This window comes from Panthera onca, chromosome B4, assembly GCF_046562875.1.
Source record: "Panthera onca isolate mPanOnc1 chromosome B4, mPanOnc1 haplotype 2, whole genome shotgun sequence".
Lineage (NCBI taxonomy): Eukaryota > Metazoa > Chordata > Mammalia > Carnivora > Felidae > Panthera > Panthera onca.
In genome coordinates, this window is record NC_138345.1 from 17614822 (window position 1) to 17630172 (window position 15351).

The 15351-nt window shown below is 36.8% G+C and overlaps 1 protein-coding gene and 1 long non-coding RNA gene across 6 annotated transcripts in view; one reads left to right on the forward strand and one right to left on the reverse strand.

Annotated features, from left to right (window-relative positions):
• The window catches only part of MALRD1 (MAM and LDL receptor class A domain containing 1), a 776428-nt gene that overhangs the window by 111291 nt on the left and 649786 nt on the right, over positions 1-15351 (forward strand). The window contains exons 13-15 of one of the 2 annotated variants that reach the window (XM_078450377.2): positions 2685-2858; positions 12223-12343; positions 14774-14914. In XM_078450377.2, the coding sequence (XP_078306503.2) occupies positions 2685-2858; positions 12223-12343; positions 14774-14914 (436 nt within the window). The remainder of the gene's footprint in view (positions 1-2684; positions 2859-12222; positions 12344-14773; positions 14915-15351) is intronic. The other variant, XM_078450378.2, reaches the window with a different exon arrangement.
• On the reverse strand, positions 738-11610 carry LOC132695043 (uncharacterized). 4 transcript variants are annotated; one of them, XR_013556952.2, is made up of 7 exons: positions 11365-11610; positions 9617-9807; positions 7549-7757; positions 6952-7015; positions 6282-6360; positions 4876-4946; positions 738-1510 (listed from the first exon to the last, which is right to left on the reverse strand). It is a non-coding gene; the product is annotated as an uncharacterized LOC132695043 (long non-coding RNA). The 4 variants fall into 4 exon arrangements; XR_013556951.2 differs by lacking the exon at positions 4876-4946; XR_013556953.2 differs by lacking the exons at positions 4876-4946; positions 11365-11610 and adding an exon at positions 10749-10952.

Genomic DNA, 15351 nt, shown 5'->3' on the forward strand with positions numbered 1-15351 from the left:
GTAAGTAGTAAATACATTTTAAATGGTTGGTATAATCTTAACATACCTGTTTTTGTAGTTCTGTTTAATAGAATTTTCTATGATAATAGAAGTTTTTCTTTGCTATGTCCAGAATGGTTGCAACTCACTACATATAACTCTTGAGCATATGTTGTAATGACTATAATTGAGGAAGTGGATCTTTCATTTGGTTTCATTTTAATTAATTTGTGTGTAAGTAACCACACTATGTTCATATCTTTGCCACTGTATGCATTCTAGTTAATTGTTCCCTTTTCTTTTCATTCTCCCCCATAAAACTCTGGAGTCCCTAAGGACACCTCATGCTTTGTACCTTTTCTGACACAGAGCAGTGTTTTTCATTCTCTGGTGAAGTTTACAGACGTTTACGTAAGCACTGATGCTAATAGTCCTGCTCACCTCTTCTTCTTTTCCAAAAAGTACCTATTAACAAAATCTGAATACAAACTGCCGTAATGTATTCTGCAAGGAATTCGCGACACGCCTGGTGATTTGACGTTCATGACTTAGTGTTCTAATCCCAGTGGGTAGCAGATTGAAAGGCACAGAGCTTGTGCATTTGACAGGTGCCTATCTGAAATCACAGTTGTATTAATAACTTTATTCAATGATTTCACTCTTAGCAATATTAAATTTGAAAAAAAAAAAAAAAACTTTGGAAGGTTTCTTTGTCTGTAATAAGCTGAAGAATTCTCCTTAATTCTTTACAATGCCGAGTCTGTTAAAGTAGTAAATTAAATATAAGTCTTGAGCTCTTATCCTGTGAAATATGGATCCCATTGGTATTTACTCTTAATACACTGTTGAAATACCTTAGCACTGGTGATGTACTGAATGACAGTTTGACAGCTTGAAATTCTGATAGGGCATGCATATCTCTTGTACTACTAAGTTTAAAGCTCTGTTTTGCATATTTACAAGCTAGGAATAGGCTGAGACTCTAACAGGGATCTAAAATTTAATTGTCCGTGAGGAACGTAAATCCTCCCTTTCCATAAAATCTAATCAAACACTCTGTTTGCCTTTACATTTCTTACTTACCTGCCTTGCTTACCTGAGTTTAGGGGAGCATGGTAGTCATGTCTAAAATGAAGTGAATAGCCAGAAAGAATTTTTTGATCAAGTTGTGGCCATTAAGTGGACACTGGAAAACTGTGCACTACATTGGAACAGAGAATGCTTGATCTTTTAAAGCTGGACAACTTTTTAAAAGAGCATATAAAACTTTTCACCTTTAATTTCCACTGGAATTGGTACCAACTATGAAATAAATGGGTAGACCATACATGTACTAAAATCTGTCCATGTAACAAAATAAAACGATAGCAGTGAAGGAAAAAAAAAAAAAAACAAACAACCGAAGAATTTAAAATATGGTGAAACTGAAAAGGAGTCTGTTTTAATCCAAAGAGAAGGATTTTATTTCTGAGAGGCCTCATCTCTGAACGTTGTGTTTTCTTCGAATCCTAAGGCTGCACTTTTCAAAGACCTAATGAGAAAAAGAAAAAAAAATGCCCTGTGTCTGAACTTGTTTTTATGGAGATTTTGTTGACGTGTTTTATAGAGTTAATCATCCAATTATTGAGGTTGGTCCTGCCTCACACAGTACCTGTTACTTAGTAAATGCCCACTAAATATGTGTTTGATAAATGAACGTCCTGAATTCGATGTTGTTGCTACTGCTGTCAGTACCCAAAATAATTCTCTCTTTACATTTTCTTTACTACCCAGTTAACTGCTCAAACCCTTAGATTAATTATGTCATCTTTGATAATGACTAGGAGGTGAAAGGATCACTCTCCCACTCCCAAAAAAGGATGTTTTCTTTACTTGAATTAAATTATGAATTAACAGTATTATAGGAGCTCCCAAGTTCTTTGATAATGTCCCCATGAGAAGAAATTAATGAAAAGTACTCATTACAGTTTTCTTTTATTTGAGAAAATAATTTTTCAACAAAACTTTTTTTTTGGTTTATTGTTTGAGACAGCAAAGGGAATGCATAAGTCAAACCTGATCTTGTACACTAAGAATGTGTACCTCCCCAGATTCATGAGAAGCAAGAGAGAAAGGTTCTTTCATAGAAGGAAAGAGCATGGAACCTCCTCTGGAAGCAGAGTGGAACTGCCCGTGGTGATGTGGACAAATACGTGTCCTCAAACTTGTCTTGGTTGCTAGTGTCCCATTTCCCTAGACGTCTTTACAGTAGGTGTTAAACCACTTTACCAGATAGTAGGGCTACCCTGAGCCTTTTCTTAAGGGCAGAATGCAAAGGACAGAGTTAGCATTTTCTGGGCTTGCGTGTTTGGAGGAAAGGGGAATTGGGGAGATTCTATTGAACACCAGAATGGTAGGTGATATATATATATATATTTTCAATATATGAAATTTATTGTCAAATTGGTTTCCATACAACACCCAGTGCTCATCCCAAAAGATGCCCTCTTCAATGCCTATCACCTACCATTCCCTCCCTCCCACCCACCCATCAACCCTCAGTTTGTTCTCAGTTTTTAAGAGTCTCTTATGCTTTGGCTCTCTCTCACTCTAACCTCATTTTTTTTCCCTTCCCCTCCCCCATGGGTGTGATATTTTTAATTATAGAAAAGCTCCTGGAGACAGGTAACTGGAATATTGATATCATTCAAAAACATTTTCAACAGGTGCGATTTTGGTATTATTTGTCTTGGCATTCACATCTCTTGGTTTTTACAAGAACATCACTGTCTGGAGATTTGCAAAAGCAAGGTGATCTGATTGGAATCTCCACATCTCAGTGGAAACAAGCAAAAATCAATCTCTATGTGAAGCCTGGAGAATCTACTCTACCTTTTCAGGTAAGCATGTAAGAAATTAATACAACTCAACAGAGGATGCTAATTTAATACTACTTTTTTTTTTTTCCAGAGAACAACATACATAACATATATAAGTTGTTCAGATAGTAATACAACAGGCACATTCACAATCAGGGATGAGTACAGACGTTAAACTGACTTGAGTACTCAAGACGTACGTGTGGAGGCTTAGCAAAAGTGGAGATAAGAATTGAATAGGAGGAAGAAAAGAACACAAAGAATTGAATAGGATGGCATGGCAAAGAGAAGAATAATAGGAAAATATTTATTTTTTAAGTGAGGGTGGTGGATTATATGAGGTAGTGAAAAAACCTGACCATGCTCACATTTTAATTCTGGTGCTTTATTTTCTGCTGCCCATTGATACTGAGGATTTTTTAAAAAATGATTTTTATTTGAGAGAGAGAAAGAGAGAGTGCACACACAAGACAGGGAGGGGTAGGGAGAGAGGGAGAGAGGGAGAGACAGAATCTTGAGCAGCTTCTGCATGCTGTCAGTGCAGAGCCCGATCGGGTCTCAATCTCATGAACTGTGAGGTCATTACCTGAGCCAAAATCAGGTGTCGGATGCTTAACTGCCTGTGTCACCCACCTGCCCCGATATCGAGGACTTTTAACCAAACTTTTATGTCACTTTCTTGGCTAATAATAAAAGAAGGGAACTGTAGCTAATCAAATGGATGCCCAAATGGGCATGGCTACCTTCTGGATGACGTTCGAAAGGAGCGATTATAGAAACTAGATTGGATGATATATTATAGATGAAAACACAGAGTTTTTGGAGTAAGGTGGTCTGAGTTCTGATCTCTGTTCTGCTCATGGGTTGCTAAGTGATTACAAATTACATCCTTGAGCCTCACATTTCTCTATCTGTGAAAACACATAGTGATGATAAGAGCAGTACTTTTGGGGAGTCTGAATATTAAAGAGAAAGTTAAAATGGTGGCCATGAACATGGGCTCTGGAGTCTGGGGTTCAAGCCAGGTGTATAATCATGAGGTAAGTGCTTAATCCCTCTACATTTGTTCATTCTGTGAATGGGGGTGAGGGTCATTGTTGGAGTGTTGGGAGCCCCTGATAACATACCTTATTGGTCCTCATTTCTGTACCAGTTAAGATAAATATAGATGTCAGACAGAGAGTAAAAATTTTAGAGAAGATGCCTTACAATTTTCAGCCATGTGTTTAAATAACAGTTCACCTCAGAATAAATAGATTCACCCAGAGAACAACGGACTCTGCCAGGGAAATCCAGAACTCACACACTTTGGGAGAAACCTTTTCCTATTAGCCAGAGCTAACATCAGGATGCATGCATCTAAGAGTGGGAGTTGAAGGAGAGGCAAAGAGCATGTTTAGCACATCCGGCTTATTCTAACATCACTAATTGGTTAGATCCTCCTCTCCATGGGAGAGTCATGGGTAAGTAACAGCAGTGTTACTGCAGGGAAGTTCCTGTCCCTAGAAGTTGGAGGAATAGGGAATAAGTATGGACTCCTGTCAGTATTCTTTATAGAACTCCTGTAAGCATTGAATGATTTATACACATAAAGCACATAGGGGGTATTCTGGCATAAAGTGAACACACAAAGGTAGCCATTATTATTCCTGTGATTATCACTTGGATGTCGTCTAGGAATAGTAGGCACTCAAGAAATATTAGTCTTCTTTATTTGGAAGAGGAGTCTCCTCTTCATCAGGACTCTAGGTTCAATGATTAGAAACTGCTTCACTCAGTGAAGGTCTCTAAAATCCCTGATTCTCAAGGATCGTATTTATGATTCCCCTACAATATTTGGTGGAAGGAAATACTATGAGTCTAGTGATTCTTCATAGGAAAGCAGTAAAGGCCAGTCATGGAATCGTTTAAGCATCAATCCCCATCACATGTGACAGGACAGACAAGATCAGAACAATCCAACCCTTTGCTTCAGTTATTTATATTCTGTGTTAACAGTTTTTTCACTAGGTTTGCTTTTGGTTAGAATGAAACTTACTGTGAAGACCTTTGAGAGTCCATTGTTAATTGACTTCTTGGGAATTAGAATGTCCTTCTCCACAGAAAAACCTGCACATGAATAATTATTCATGAGTTCCTTGTGATTGCCCGAACTTAGAAGCATCCCTGTTCTTCAGTAGGTGAATGGATAAACTGTCATACATCCAGACAATGGAATATTATTCAGTGTTGAAAAGAAATGAGCTATCACCTCATGAATAAACACAGGGGAACCTCAGGTGCATATTTCTAAGAGAAAGAAGCCAATCTGAAAAGGCTCCATGCTCTGTGAGTCCAACTATATGGCATTCTGGAAAAGGCAAAACTGGGGAGACAATAACAAGATCAGTGGTTGCCAGGGGTTGGAGGGGTGCAGGGAGAAAGGAGGGGTGAACAGATGGGGCACAGAGGATTTTTTAGGGTGGTAAAAATACTCTGTATGACAATACGATTATGGATAAACGTTATTTTACATTGGTCCAAACCTACAGAATGTACAACATCAAGAATGGACCACGATATAAACAATGGACTTTGGGTGATTATGAGGCTCATCAGTTGTAACAAATGTCCCGTGCTCATGGGAGATGATGATGGGGATGCTGTGCATGCGTTGGGGCAGGGGGTGTAGCACAAAACTCAGCATCGTCTCCTAAGTTTTACAGTGAGCCTAAAACTGCTCTAAAAATCTTAATAAATGAAACCAGAATGTCTTCTGTTAGAACTGGTTATTTGAGAAATATTTGGAGTTAAAATACATGCCATTCCTTTCCAGGCCTGGAGGCACTCATTAACCCATCACGTTATTGAAGAGATTCAGCAGTTCATTTTGTTTTCCTCTTTAGTATTTCTTCCTTTGGGGTTCTGGTTGTTGTTTTGTTTGGCTTTGTAGTGCAAAGTGAGATTACTTTTTATTACCCAGGGCGTATTAACTGCTTTGTAGGTTGACCAGTGGTTTGATAGGATTTTATAATTTGGCAGCAGTGGATTTGTGATGCTGTCTTTTTTTTTTTTTTTTTTTGGTATGTTTGTTTCTTTTGAGAGAGAGATTGCGGATGAGCATGACTGGGGGAGGGACAGAGAGAGAGAGAATCCCAGGCAGGCTCCATGCTCCACGTGGAGCCCGCTGAGGGGCTCAGTCTCACAACCATGAGATCATGACCTGAGCCAAAATCAAGAGTCAGGTGCTTAACCCACTGAATCACCCAGGTGCCCTAATTTGTGATGCTTCCTAAATAAGCCTGGCTCTGCTGTGTCCTTATCCCTCTCCTGGCGTCTCAGCACCTTGTGTGGGCTTCTCTCTCCAGGTGGGGATCCTAATCCACATCAATCAGCCTCAGTTTTAATTGTGGTGGCTTTTGAGGGGAGGGAATGGTCCTGGGTTCTTGCGCGGTCTTAATTCACCCTGGAGAAGTTTTTATCGTCTCCGCTTCTGTCCCCCTTAATCCTGTTACGTGGCTGTAGGACACATTTGTTTTAGAAACTGCAGGTGAGTTAAAAGAAAAATAAGAATCTTCTCAGCTTTCATCATTAAGAAGCCCGTTATGGGTCCACGATCTCTAATCAACAATTTGGAAAATTAAAATTTGGAGAACAGTAAGCTTTTGAAAAACGAATTTAGAGATCACACATGACCTCCCCTGAAGAGTTCATTTAGTGAGCTGTTTGCATGTATAGTGCCACCCTGATCTCCCTGAGAGTATCATGTGATACACACAGTATGTGTTAGATTAACATTCTCCACTCTGAACTATTCAAAGTTCAAAACCCAGCTGGCCCCAAATACTTGAGATAAGGAATCACTGGCCCGTGTTCATATTTTGATGTGAATCAGTCCAGATTTTATACAGACACACAAACACGTGATATGTAAAAATACACAGTCATACATTGATAGTCACTCAAGATTAGTTGTAGTTAATACAACTAATATGCACGTGGTAGTACTTAATACATTGTTATTACGTGTATGTTACATATTTCAAACAAGGAGAAAGTGCAGAGAGAGGCAAACATCTTTGTGTTCACACCACGAATGAACTGTTAGCATTTTGTTTGCTTATAATGATAATACCTGTTTGCATGTAAGAAATACAGCTTTTGTCCTCTTTGTACCCATTTCTTTTCCTTGTCCTCTGCTGGAAAAAAAATTGCAGATATTATGTTGGCTTTAATCTGATTTCTGTAAATGCATTTTAAAAATACGAAATATGCATAAGGATTCTAGGTAGGTGCAATTTTTTTTTTAATGTTTATTTATTTTGAGAGAGAAAGCAAAAGAGCGAGAGAGAGGGAGAGAGCGAGAGAGAACATGAACAGGGGGAGGGGCAGGGAGAAAAGAGGGAGAGAATCCCAAGCAGGCTTTGCACTGTTAGTGCAAAGACTGATGCAGAGCTCAGTCTCACAAACCTTGAGATCATTATCTGAGCTGAAATCAAGAGTCGGACACTTAGCTTACTTAGCCACACAGGCGTCCTTAGGTCGCTGCAGTTCTCTTTCATTCTTTTATCAACAACAAAAACAGAAGGTACTCTACCTACAAATAGTCTAGCTTTTAAATATTCAAATATTTAAAGTTTATATCTTGGAAACCAGCTTCTTTGGCACTTTAGTAGACAGTCATTTAAGAGTGACCTTAGTCAGCACCTAGTTATCCTGCCATGTGACTAACCTCTGAATATATTTATACAGTGTAATCCAATCTGAACACTGGAAAGGAGAAAGGCATCAAACTGTGTGACCTCTGTGTGCCCTTCAAGCCATGAACTTCTGGTGCAGTGTGGTCCTTTTACTGTTTCTGGTAGACATCACAGCAGAGTACAAATCACTTTGAGTTTCTTAGGAATAAACACCCCTAGTTAGGTAGGTTTTTCATTCTTCCTGGTGGAAAAAGAGAAAGCTGACTCTTTATTCTGTAAGAACAGCAAATTAACAACATTTCAATATTCTCTCCATTTCCTGTGTGGTTTTTATTGGAAGAATGGAAGTCAAATGAAACTTAAAACTTGAAAAATTGAGAAGAATCTTATTAACTAAGTTTTAAGTTGGCCTGCTTGCTCGGTATGTTGAGCTTTTACAGAAATCTATTCGTTTCATTTACACTTTCCCCCCTAACTGCTGTTCTTAGTTTTAATATCTAAAGGTGGTACTTCTTCTGAGTACTGCCCATTGATTTCCAGCTGATTTACTCTGAGTTTCCTATTAATACATAATTGTGTCATATTTTAGACTTCATTTTAAAACAACCCTTTTGTGAAATTTTCCACAATGATTGATGCCATGTTCACTCTGTATCAGTCCATGATATAAATCAATAACAATTTCCTGACATTATTTGAAGATTCAGGGAAGAGTAAGATTTATAGTACAATAGTAAAAGCTGGTCTAGTCTCCGTAACATTACAATGTCCTCGGCCTTCTTAATTTAGGACTGCATTGAATATTGTTTCACCAGACAGCGCTCTTCTGCAGTATCTGCTAAAGACCAGTTATCTTTTTATTTTATTCTGGCAATGCAGTATAGCGTAATCATTAATGGCACAGGTTACATATTTTTCTTATTAGATGTGTGACCTTCAACCAATTGCTTTACCTCTGAAACTTCTGTTTCTTTTGCTTTAAAATGAGGATGAGCACTGGGTGTTGTATGGAAACCAATTTGACAATAAATTTCATATATTAAAAAAAACAAAATGAGGATGAAAATAGCACCGTCTTCACAAGGCTAAAATAAGTGGATGTTCTTGGTATGTAGTAAGCTTTAGAGAAGTTTGTGGTTGCTCTTACTATTGATAGTACCATCATCCAAAACTTGCTATATTCCAGTTTTTCTTTACTTGGTATAATCCTACGTTCTCCATTTCCTCTTAGATTTGTATTTTTTTTTTTGTTAGTCCTTTTTCTTTTAAAACAAGGTATCAAAGAATCAAAATCTCAATGTGCTAGTTGAGTATTTCTCTGGAAAGGCTTACCTTGGCCTTTCAGATATAAAAAGTAATCACTTGGTTATAAGCAACATTTATAGGTTGTTTGGTTCCTGAAAGCAAAAACAAGAAATGATTTTGCTTTTTCAGGGAGTAATAGAATATCACTGAATAAAACAAGTATCAGCAAGATCCTGAAAAATAGTTTTAGAAAGGAGAGACCTCTGCCCATCCCTTGAAATTTAAATTTGCTTGAGAATCTTCCAGAATGAAGTTTTCGCTTTTCCTTCATTCATGGTTAAAATACCCATGGTTGAAACATTTCTTCTGAGTGAACTCTTTCTCATTTACTGATTATTAATTGGTTCTATATTTTCCCAAAAGGAACTGCTTTTGGTCACAAATCAAAAGATCAGCTTAGCTGAAACAAGCAATACAAAATAGAAATAGCCAAGATGATTTTGGAATCATCAGATGGTATTATTTATAGATATAAGATACATTTTTAAAGGAAGGGGTCATTTTTCTTTTTAAATGTGGAAGATTTTAATTCATGGTAGAATTATAATTTTTCATTTTATAGTTCTGAATTTAATTCTATAGAAGTAAGCAAGCAGAGGTGTAGATGACCTAAAATGATTTTTATTTGGCTTTGGAAGTAAAATATTATACTAACATTTTAATATGAATGTTCAAAAGTCTAGTGGTTCCCTTCAGACAAAAAGATATAACCATATCGAACAGACCTATTCCATAGTGCTATTTCAACTTGTCCCAGGGCCCCACCCACTTTATTCAAAGAATAGGAACATGTACCTCTCTAGAGGCATGGAGAAATACCCCAAACATTCTTTTCTTCAGCTTTCCTTTAAGTTGTGCAGAGCTTCAAATATGGTGGTCAATAAAGGTAATGAGCCTGAAAAATTATGATGGTCAATAAGGTCTTGTCTAATGAGTCCGAAGAATTAAGCATCTGTATTTTAGTTGACTTTAGTTCAAGATGAATTCTAATAATGAATAAAAGGAAAAAAAGTTTCAAAGTTAGAGCTGTCCAAAATAAATTACAATAACTTAATGTTGTTCAGCGTACTGTATTTCTCTATTACAGTGCCTGTATATGTTACCTCAACATCCTTTTTTAAAACCTGTTATTATTTTCTGCATTTTTATGAAGTCCAAATTTGTTAGTTGGTTAAGAATCTACAAAAAAAACCCAGTTCTAATCAGAATTTGAAAAATCATTAAAATTATGTACATCTCATTATAAAGTATCAGACATTGCAGATAAGGCAATAGTCCCTCCTGACCGTGGAGTCTTTATCTTGAGGTTAGTATAGACATTAGTTTATTTTTACTTCTGGACTCTGTTCTATTTATGTAATATATATGTATGTACTACATATATCTAGAAATAAAAACCATTATGATTTTAGCCTAGTAGAATCATACTATAAACTTTTTTGTGTAATTTAATTTTTCACCGAGAAACACATATTAAGGTTCTTTCCATATTAGCACATAGATATTATTTTTAACGGGCATGGTAATCCATGGTTTATATAACCAGCCATTTATTTATTTTTTGATTCACGTTTACATTTTTCTATTCATTTGCTATCAGAAGCAACATTGAAGTAAACATTCCAGGACAGGCCTTCGTGTGTATTCGTATGAATGTCTCTCTAGCATGAATGCTGAGAAGTGAGCTTAATCTTTGTAGTGTGTGCTGTTTTTCTTTTTAACAGATGACATCAACTTGCCCTCTAGTTGGGCTGCACCAGTTAATGCAGTCAGTTTGTTCCATTACTTAATTCATCGCTTTCTTAAAATCCTTCTACGTGTGGGAGGAAAATGTTTCCCTCTAACGGTTCCTTGCTGGGTCTGAAAATTAAACTAACAAAGCAGACTGAAGGAGAAAATGTACAAAATTATTTAAGGTAAATCTTACCTGACACTGGAGCCTTAATAAGGACAGAAAGACCTTAAGAAGCAGTTAATCCTGAGCCTTTTACACGAGGTTTGATGAAGAGTGGACAGCCGTGGAAAGATGTGATAGGGCAAAGAGTGTGAGCTGTGTGTAGTAAACAGGGAGAAACTTAGCAAGGCTTGTTCATCCAGGTTCCTCTGTGTGTGTGTCGTTTTGTTTTCCCAAATAAGGATGCTCCTTTCCTCCAGTTACAGAGAGGGCGGGCACCTCTTCCATGAAGGCATTGCGATCTGCTTCAGGACGCGATCAGAAAGTCAGGTCCTGCACATGCCAATTCTTAAATTCCTCCAACTTGAAGTATGCCATATGCCAAGGTGTGCCATGTTTTGGGAAAGCATGTCTGGAACCCCATAATCCTACAACACCCAGAGTGTTCTAGTATATGTGCTCCAGAGCAAGCCGTTCACCCAGAGCATTCTAAATTATTACCATACACTTTCACATCTCCTTGCTTTTGCTTGTAACGTTACCAGTTTCTCCAACAAAATCCGAAACAGCAGTTGCAACTGAGGTAATTAATTATTGGCTATTAGGTAATTAATATTTTTACCAACTTTTTTTCCATATTTTGTCTCACCTGCTTGACAGAAATAATGAAGTGTTTTCCTTTGATTCTCCTCGTATCTTATACATACGTGTGTCTTTGTAGACAACTTGCGCTGTAGTTGAGTTGTTAATGCATCACACTAAGTAAATTGTAAGATCGTTGGGATCTGAGGTCTTCGCTGATAAGATGGGGATGGGTCACCTATGGTGTCCTAGACTGGCAGTCCCGCTACATATCTTTAAGACTCCAGACATAATTTCTCTCTCTCTTTTTTTAAAATGCTGGATTAACAACAGAATAATGTGATTAACAAGAAAGAAAACAAATTATATCAGTCATTATTCAGAATGTTAGAATAAATTAAATTTAAATGCCTCTGAGTGTTTTAATTTATGAATATTAACTACTCTATGTGTGGTTATTGATTCTGTTTTACCTCATTAAGTGGGTTTCTCTATATGTATACATAATATATATTAGTATTTAAATATTCTGATTCGAAAACGAATCACTGCCTCCAGCAGACCCATTACAAATGAATTCATATCTCAATTAAATTGAGTTGTAAACCACACAGTTGATTACCCCAAAGAGCTCATTTTAAATGCATATGACTCTTAATGGCTCCAATGGGAAGGCAACCCTTCAGTCGTGATGAATGTTTCAACTTTTAATTGAAACAAGGTTACCTAAGACATTAAGGTTACATAAGATGCTGTCAGAGCCGTTATGACTTTATAAATTTATAATTTGAACGTTCTGGTCAAAACGGTTTTCTAAAATTAGGTTGAAAGGTGGGACAGATGCAAATGAGCTTCTCTACACAAAGATATAGGATTGTAAGACACTTATGGCATATTTTTAATGATTGTTTTTCTGTAATTATAGTTGATTTTAGAAGCTACGGTTTTATCATCAAATGCTACTGTTGCTCTAGATGACATCAGTATATCTCAGGAATGTGAAATTTCAAATAAGTCACTTCCAGGTACCAGCATACTAAAGAAAGGTGAGTTGGTTTTTTTTGGTTTTGTTTTTTTTTTTGTAGTTCCTGCAGTTTTAAACATTAAAATAATTAGTTCCTCCTGATACCAAAATTTAAAATATATTAGAGTCCTTCAGTAATATGGCTCACTAATAGCTAATACCAGGATGTGGATTATATCACATATCCTTCAAAAATGAAACATATTTTTGAAATATGTATGTGCTGTTTCACAGTCTAGGCTTTAGAGACTCTTCCAATAATATTCTATCCTTGTGGCTAAAACTGTCACATGCGGTTTTTTAGTTATAAAATTATGAAAGAATTTTAATTATTTTGCGTATTATAAAAACACTTATGTAAGAATTTAATTCTATCCTAATTTTGTTTGGCACTTCAAATGAAAACACAGAGAAATTCGTGTTTCAGAATTACCTAGGAGTTAAAAAAAAAAACAAAAAACTTACTGGGTTTGGAAAAGTAATTTAAGGCCAGCCAAAAATTTAAATGCTGACCCTAAAATTCTCTGTTTAAATTCAGAACATAGTATTTTCAAGTAACAGATGGAGTTTGGCTAATTCTTTGACTAAATATTTCATAGACCGTTTCAATTAAGGTACAGAAAGATTGTCATAAAAATCATATAGGCATTTTTGAAAATCGAACCATTATTTCGGCTCTGAGAATGGGTTGAAACAGCATACATTATGCCTGTGGATACTTTGTCATCCTAACACTGATGCCTTTGATCCCTCCTACTCCAGAGGGAGTAAATAGACAACATTAAAGATTTTGCCTGCAAACCACCGCACTTTATTTATTTATTTTTTGTCTGTATACACGAATATTATTTGCATTTAGAAATCAGGCACATCACATATTCTGAAGTTATGTTTCATTAAACAACATACTTAGTAAATGGAAAGTAGCGCTCTTCCAGGAACCAGGTGCAGTAATCAAGGATAATATAGGAGAAACAGTCCTGGATTGAGAACTGGATTGAAGAATTTTAATTAATAGTCCTTTTTTCTAAAGACATCTTTCACTGGTAAGATTGTACAAGTCTGTGTACTAACTTTATATGGTGCCATATATTTATTCAGAACATGTGTTCTGAACTTACAGTAAACCTTTCTAAGCTCTGTATGTGTAGTGGTTTTGATATAGACATTGAGGAGTGCAAAGCAACAGATTTAATGATTAATGTTTTTGAGGGTTTAACCAGAATTACCTTATTTATGTTATTTGATTAGCATTTTCCTTCCCCGAATCAAATACCACATGACCAGAATTGGAATTGCAGAAAGTTGACATTGAAGAGAATGCAACTGGAGGCAACAATGTGGTTAAAAGTTTTAAATTATCACTAAAATTAACATTAGCAGAAGTCTCTGAGAGTACTTGATCTCACTGACAGAGAAATCTTTTCAGAAAGGAAATCAAAACTCAGTTTATGTGTTCTTCGATCCAAGTATCATCTTAGTTGGTTAGAGCATAAATCTTTTTTTTTTTTAATTTTTTTTGATGTTTATTTAGTTTTTAAGGATAGAGACAGAGTGTGAGCGGGAGACGGTCAGAGAGAGAGGGTGACACAGAATCTGAAGTGGGCTCCAGGCTCTGAGCTGTCAGCACAGAGCCTGACATGGGGCTCGAACTCATGAGCTGTGAGATCATGACCTGAGCCGAAGTCAGACGCTTAACTGACTGAGCCACTCAGGTGCCCCATGTTAGAGCATAATTCTAATTCGGACAAAATTTTATGACTTTTTCCTGAAAGGCCAATTGTTTTACACAAAGAGAAAAAAAAAAAAAACCTTTTTTACTGTTTGTGTAGATTTGTTCAATAGGTAATTATAAGATCTCCCTTGTGGAATTTAGTGTTATTACTGGGCAGAAACTTAGGGATGGCACTAGAATAGGTCTTAAACAATAAGGCAAGTCCCACTGGTAATGAATTATGTTATATTTGTGGGGCAGGATGGCCAGAGATTTACCTAGACCCTGTGTTTGAATTAACGCCTTGGAAGGCTTTAATCAGCATGCAAATGGCTATAACAGTTGAGAGCAATTCTTAGTGCCTTATGTATACATTTGAAGCACCATCCACGGGATGAAAACAGAATTCTGATTTGGCCTTTTTTTAAAAAAAAATTTTTTTTTAACGTTTTATTTATTTTTGAGACAGAGAGAGACAGAGCATGAACAGGGGAGGGTCAGAGAGAGGGAGACACAGAATCTGAAACAGGCTCCAGGCTCTGAGCTGTCAGCACAGAGCCCAACGCGGGGCTCGAACTCACGGACCGCGAGATCATGACCCGAGCCGAAGTAGGCGGCTTGACCGACTGAGCCACCCAGGCGCCCCTGATTTGGCCTTTTTATCTAGCTTCTGTGTCCTTAGCATATTTAAAAACTAGTATTCATAAAACAATTATACATTCCATTTATTCGCTGAAGGGGAAGAGTACGTTTTGTCCTCTCCATCTCTTAATTTTGAAGCTGGATTTGTGCCACGTGAGGATGCAGGCTCTATTTCATCCAGCAAGTTCTGTGATTTTACGTCTGATTCCCCAAATGGAGCAGATGAAGCCAGCTGTGGTGAGTCAGTACTTTAATCACTTAGTCATTTGGCTGAGATTTATGTGCACAGTGGTCCCCACTTATCCATAGAGGATACTTTCCAAGACCCCCGGTGGATGCCTCAAACCACAGATAGTACCAAATCCTGTATATTCTATGTTTTTTCCTATACATATGTATCTGTGATAGAGTTTAAGTTATAAATTAGGCACAGGAAGAGATGAACAATAATAATAAAATAGAACAATTATAACACTGTACTATAATAAAAGTTGTGTGAATGTGGTCTTTCTCAAATACCTATTGTACTTACCCTTCTTGTGATGATGTGAGTTGATAAAAATTCCTCCTTGATGGGATGAAATGAGGTGAACAATGTAGTCATTGTGACATAGTATTAGGCTACTATTGACCTTTTAAAAAAATTCCAGTGTAGTTAAAATACAGTGTTATAT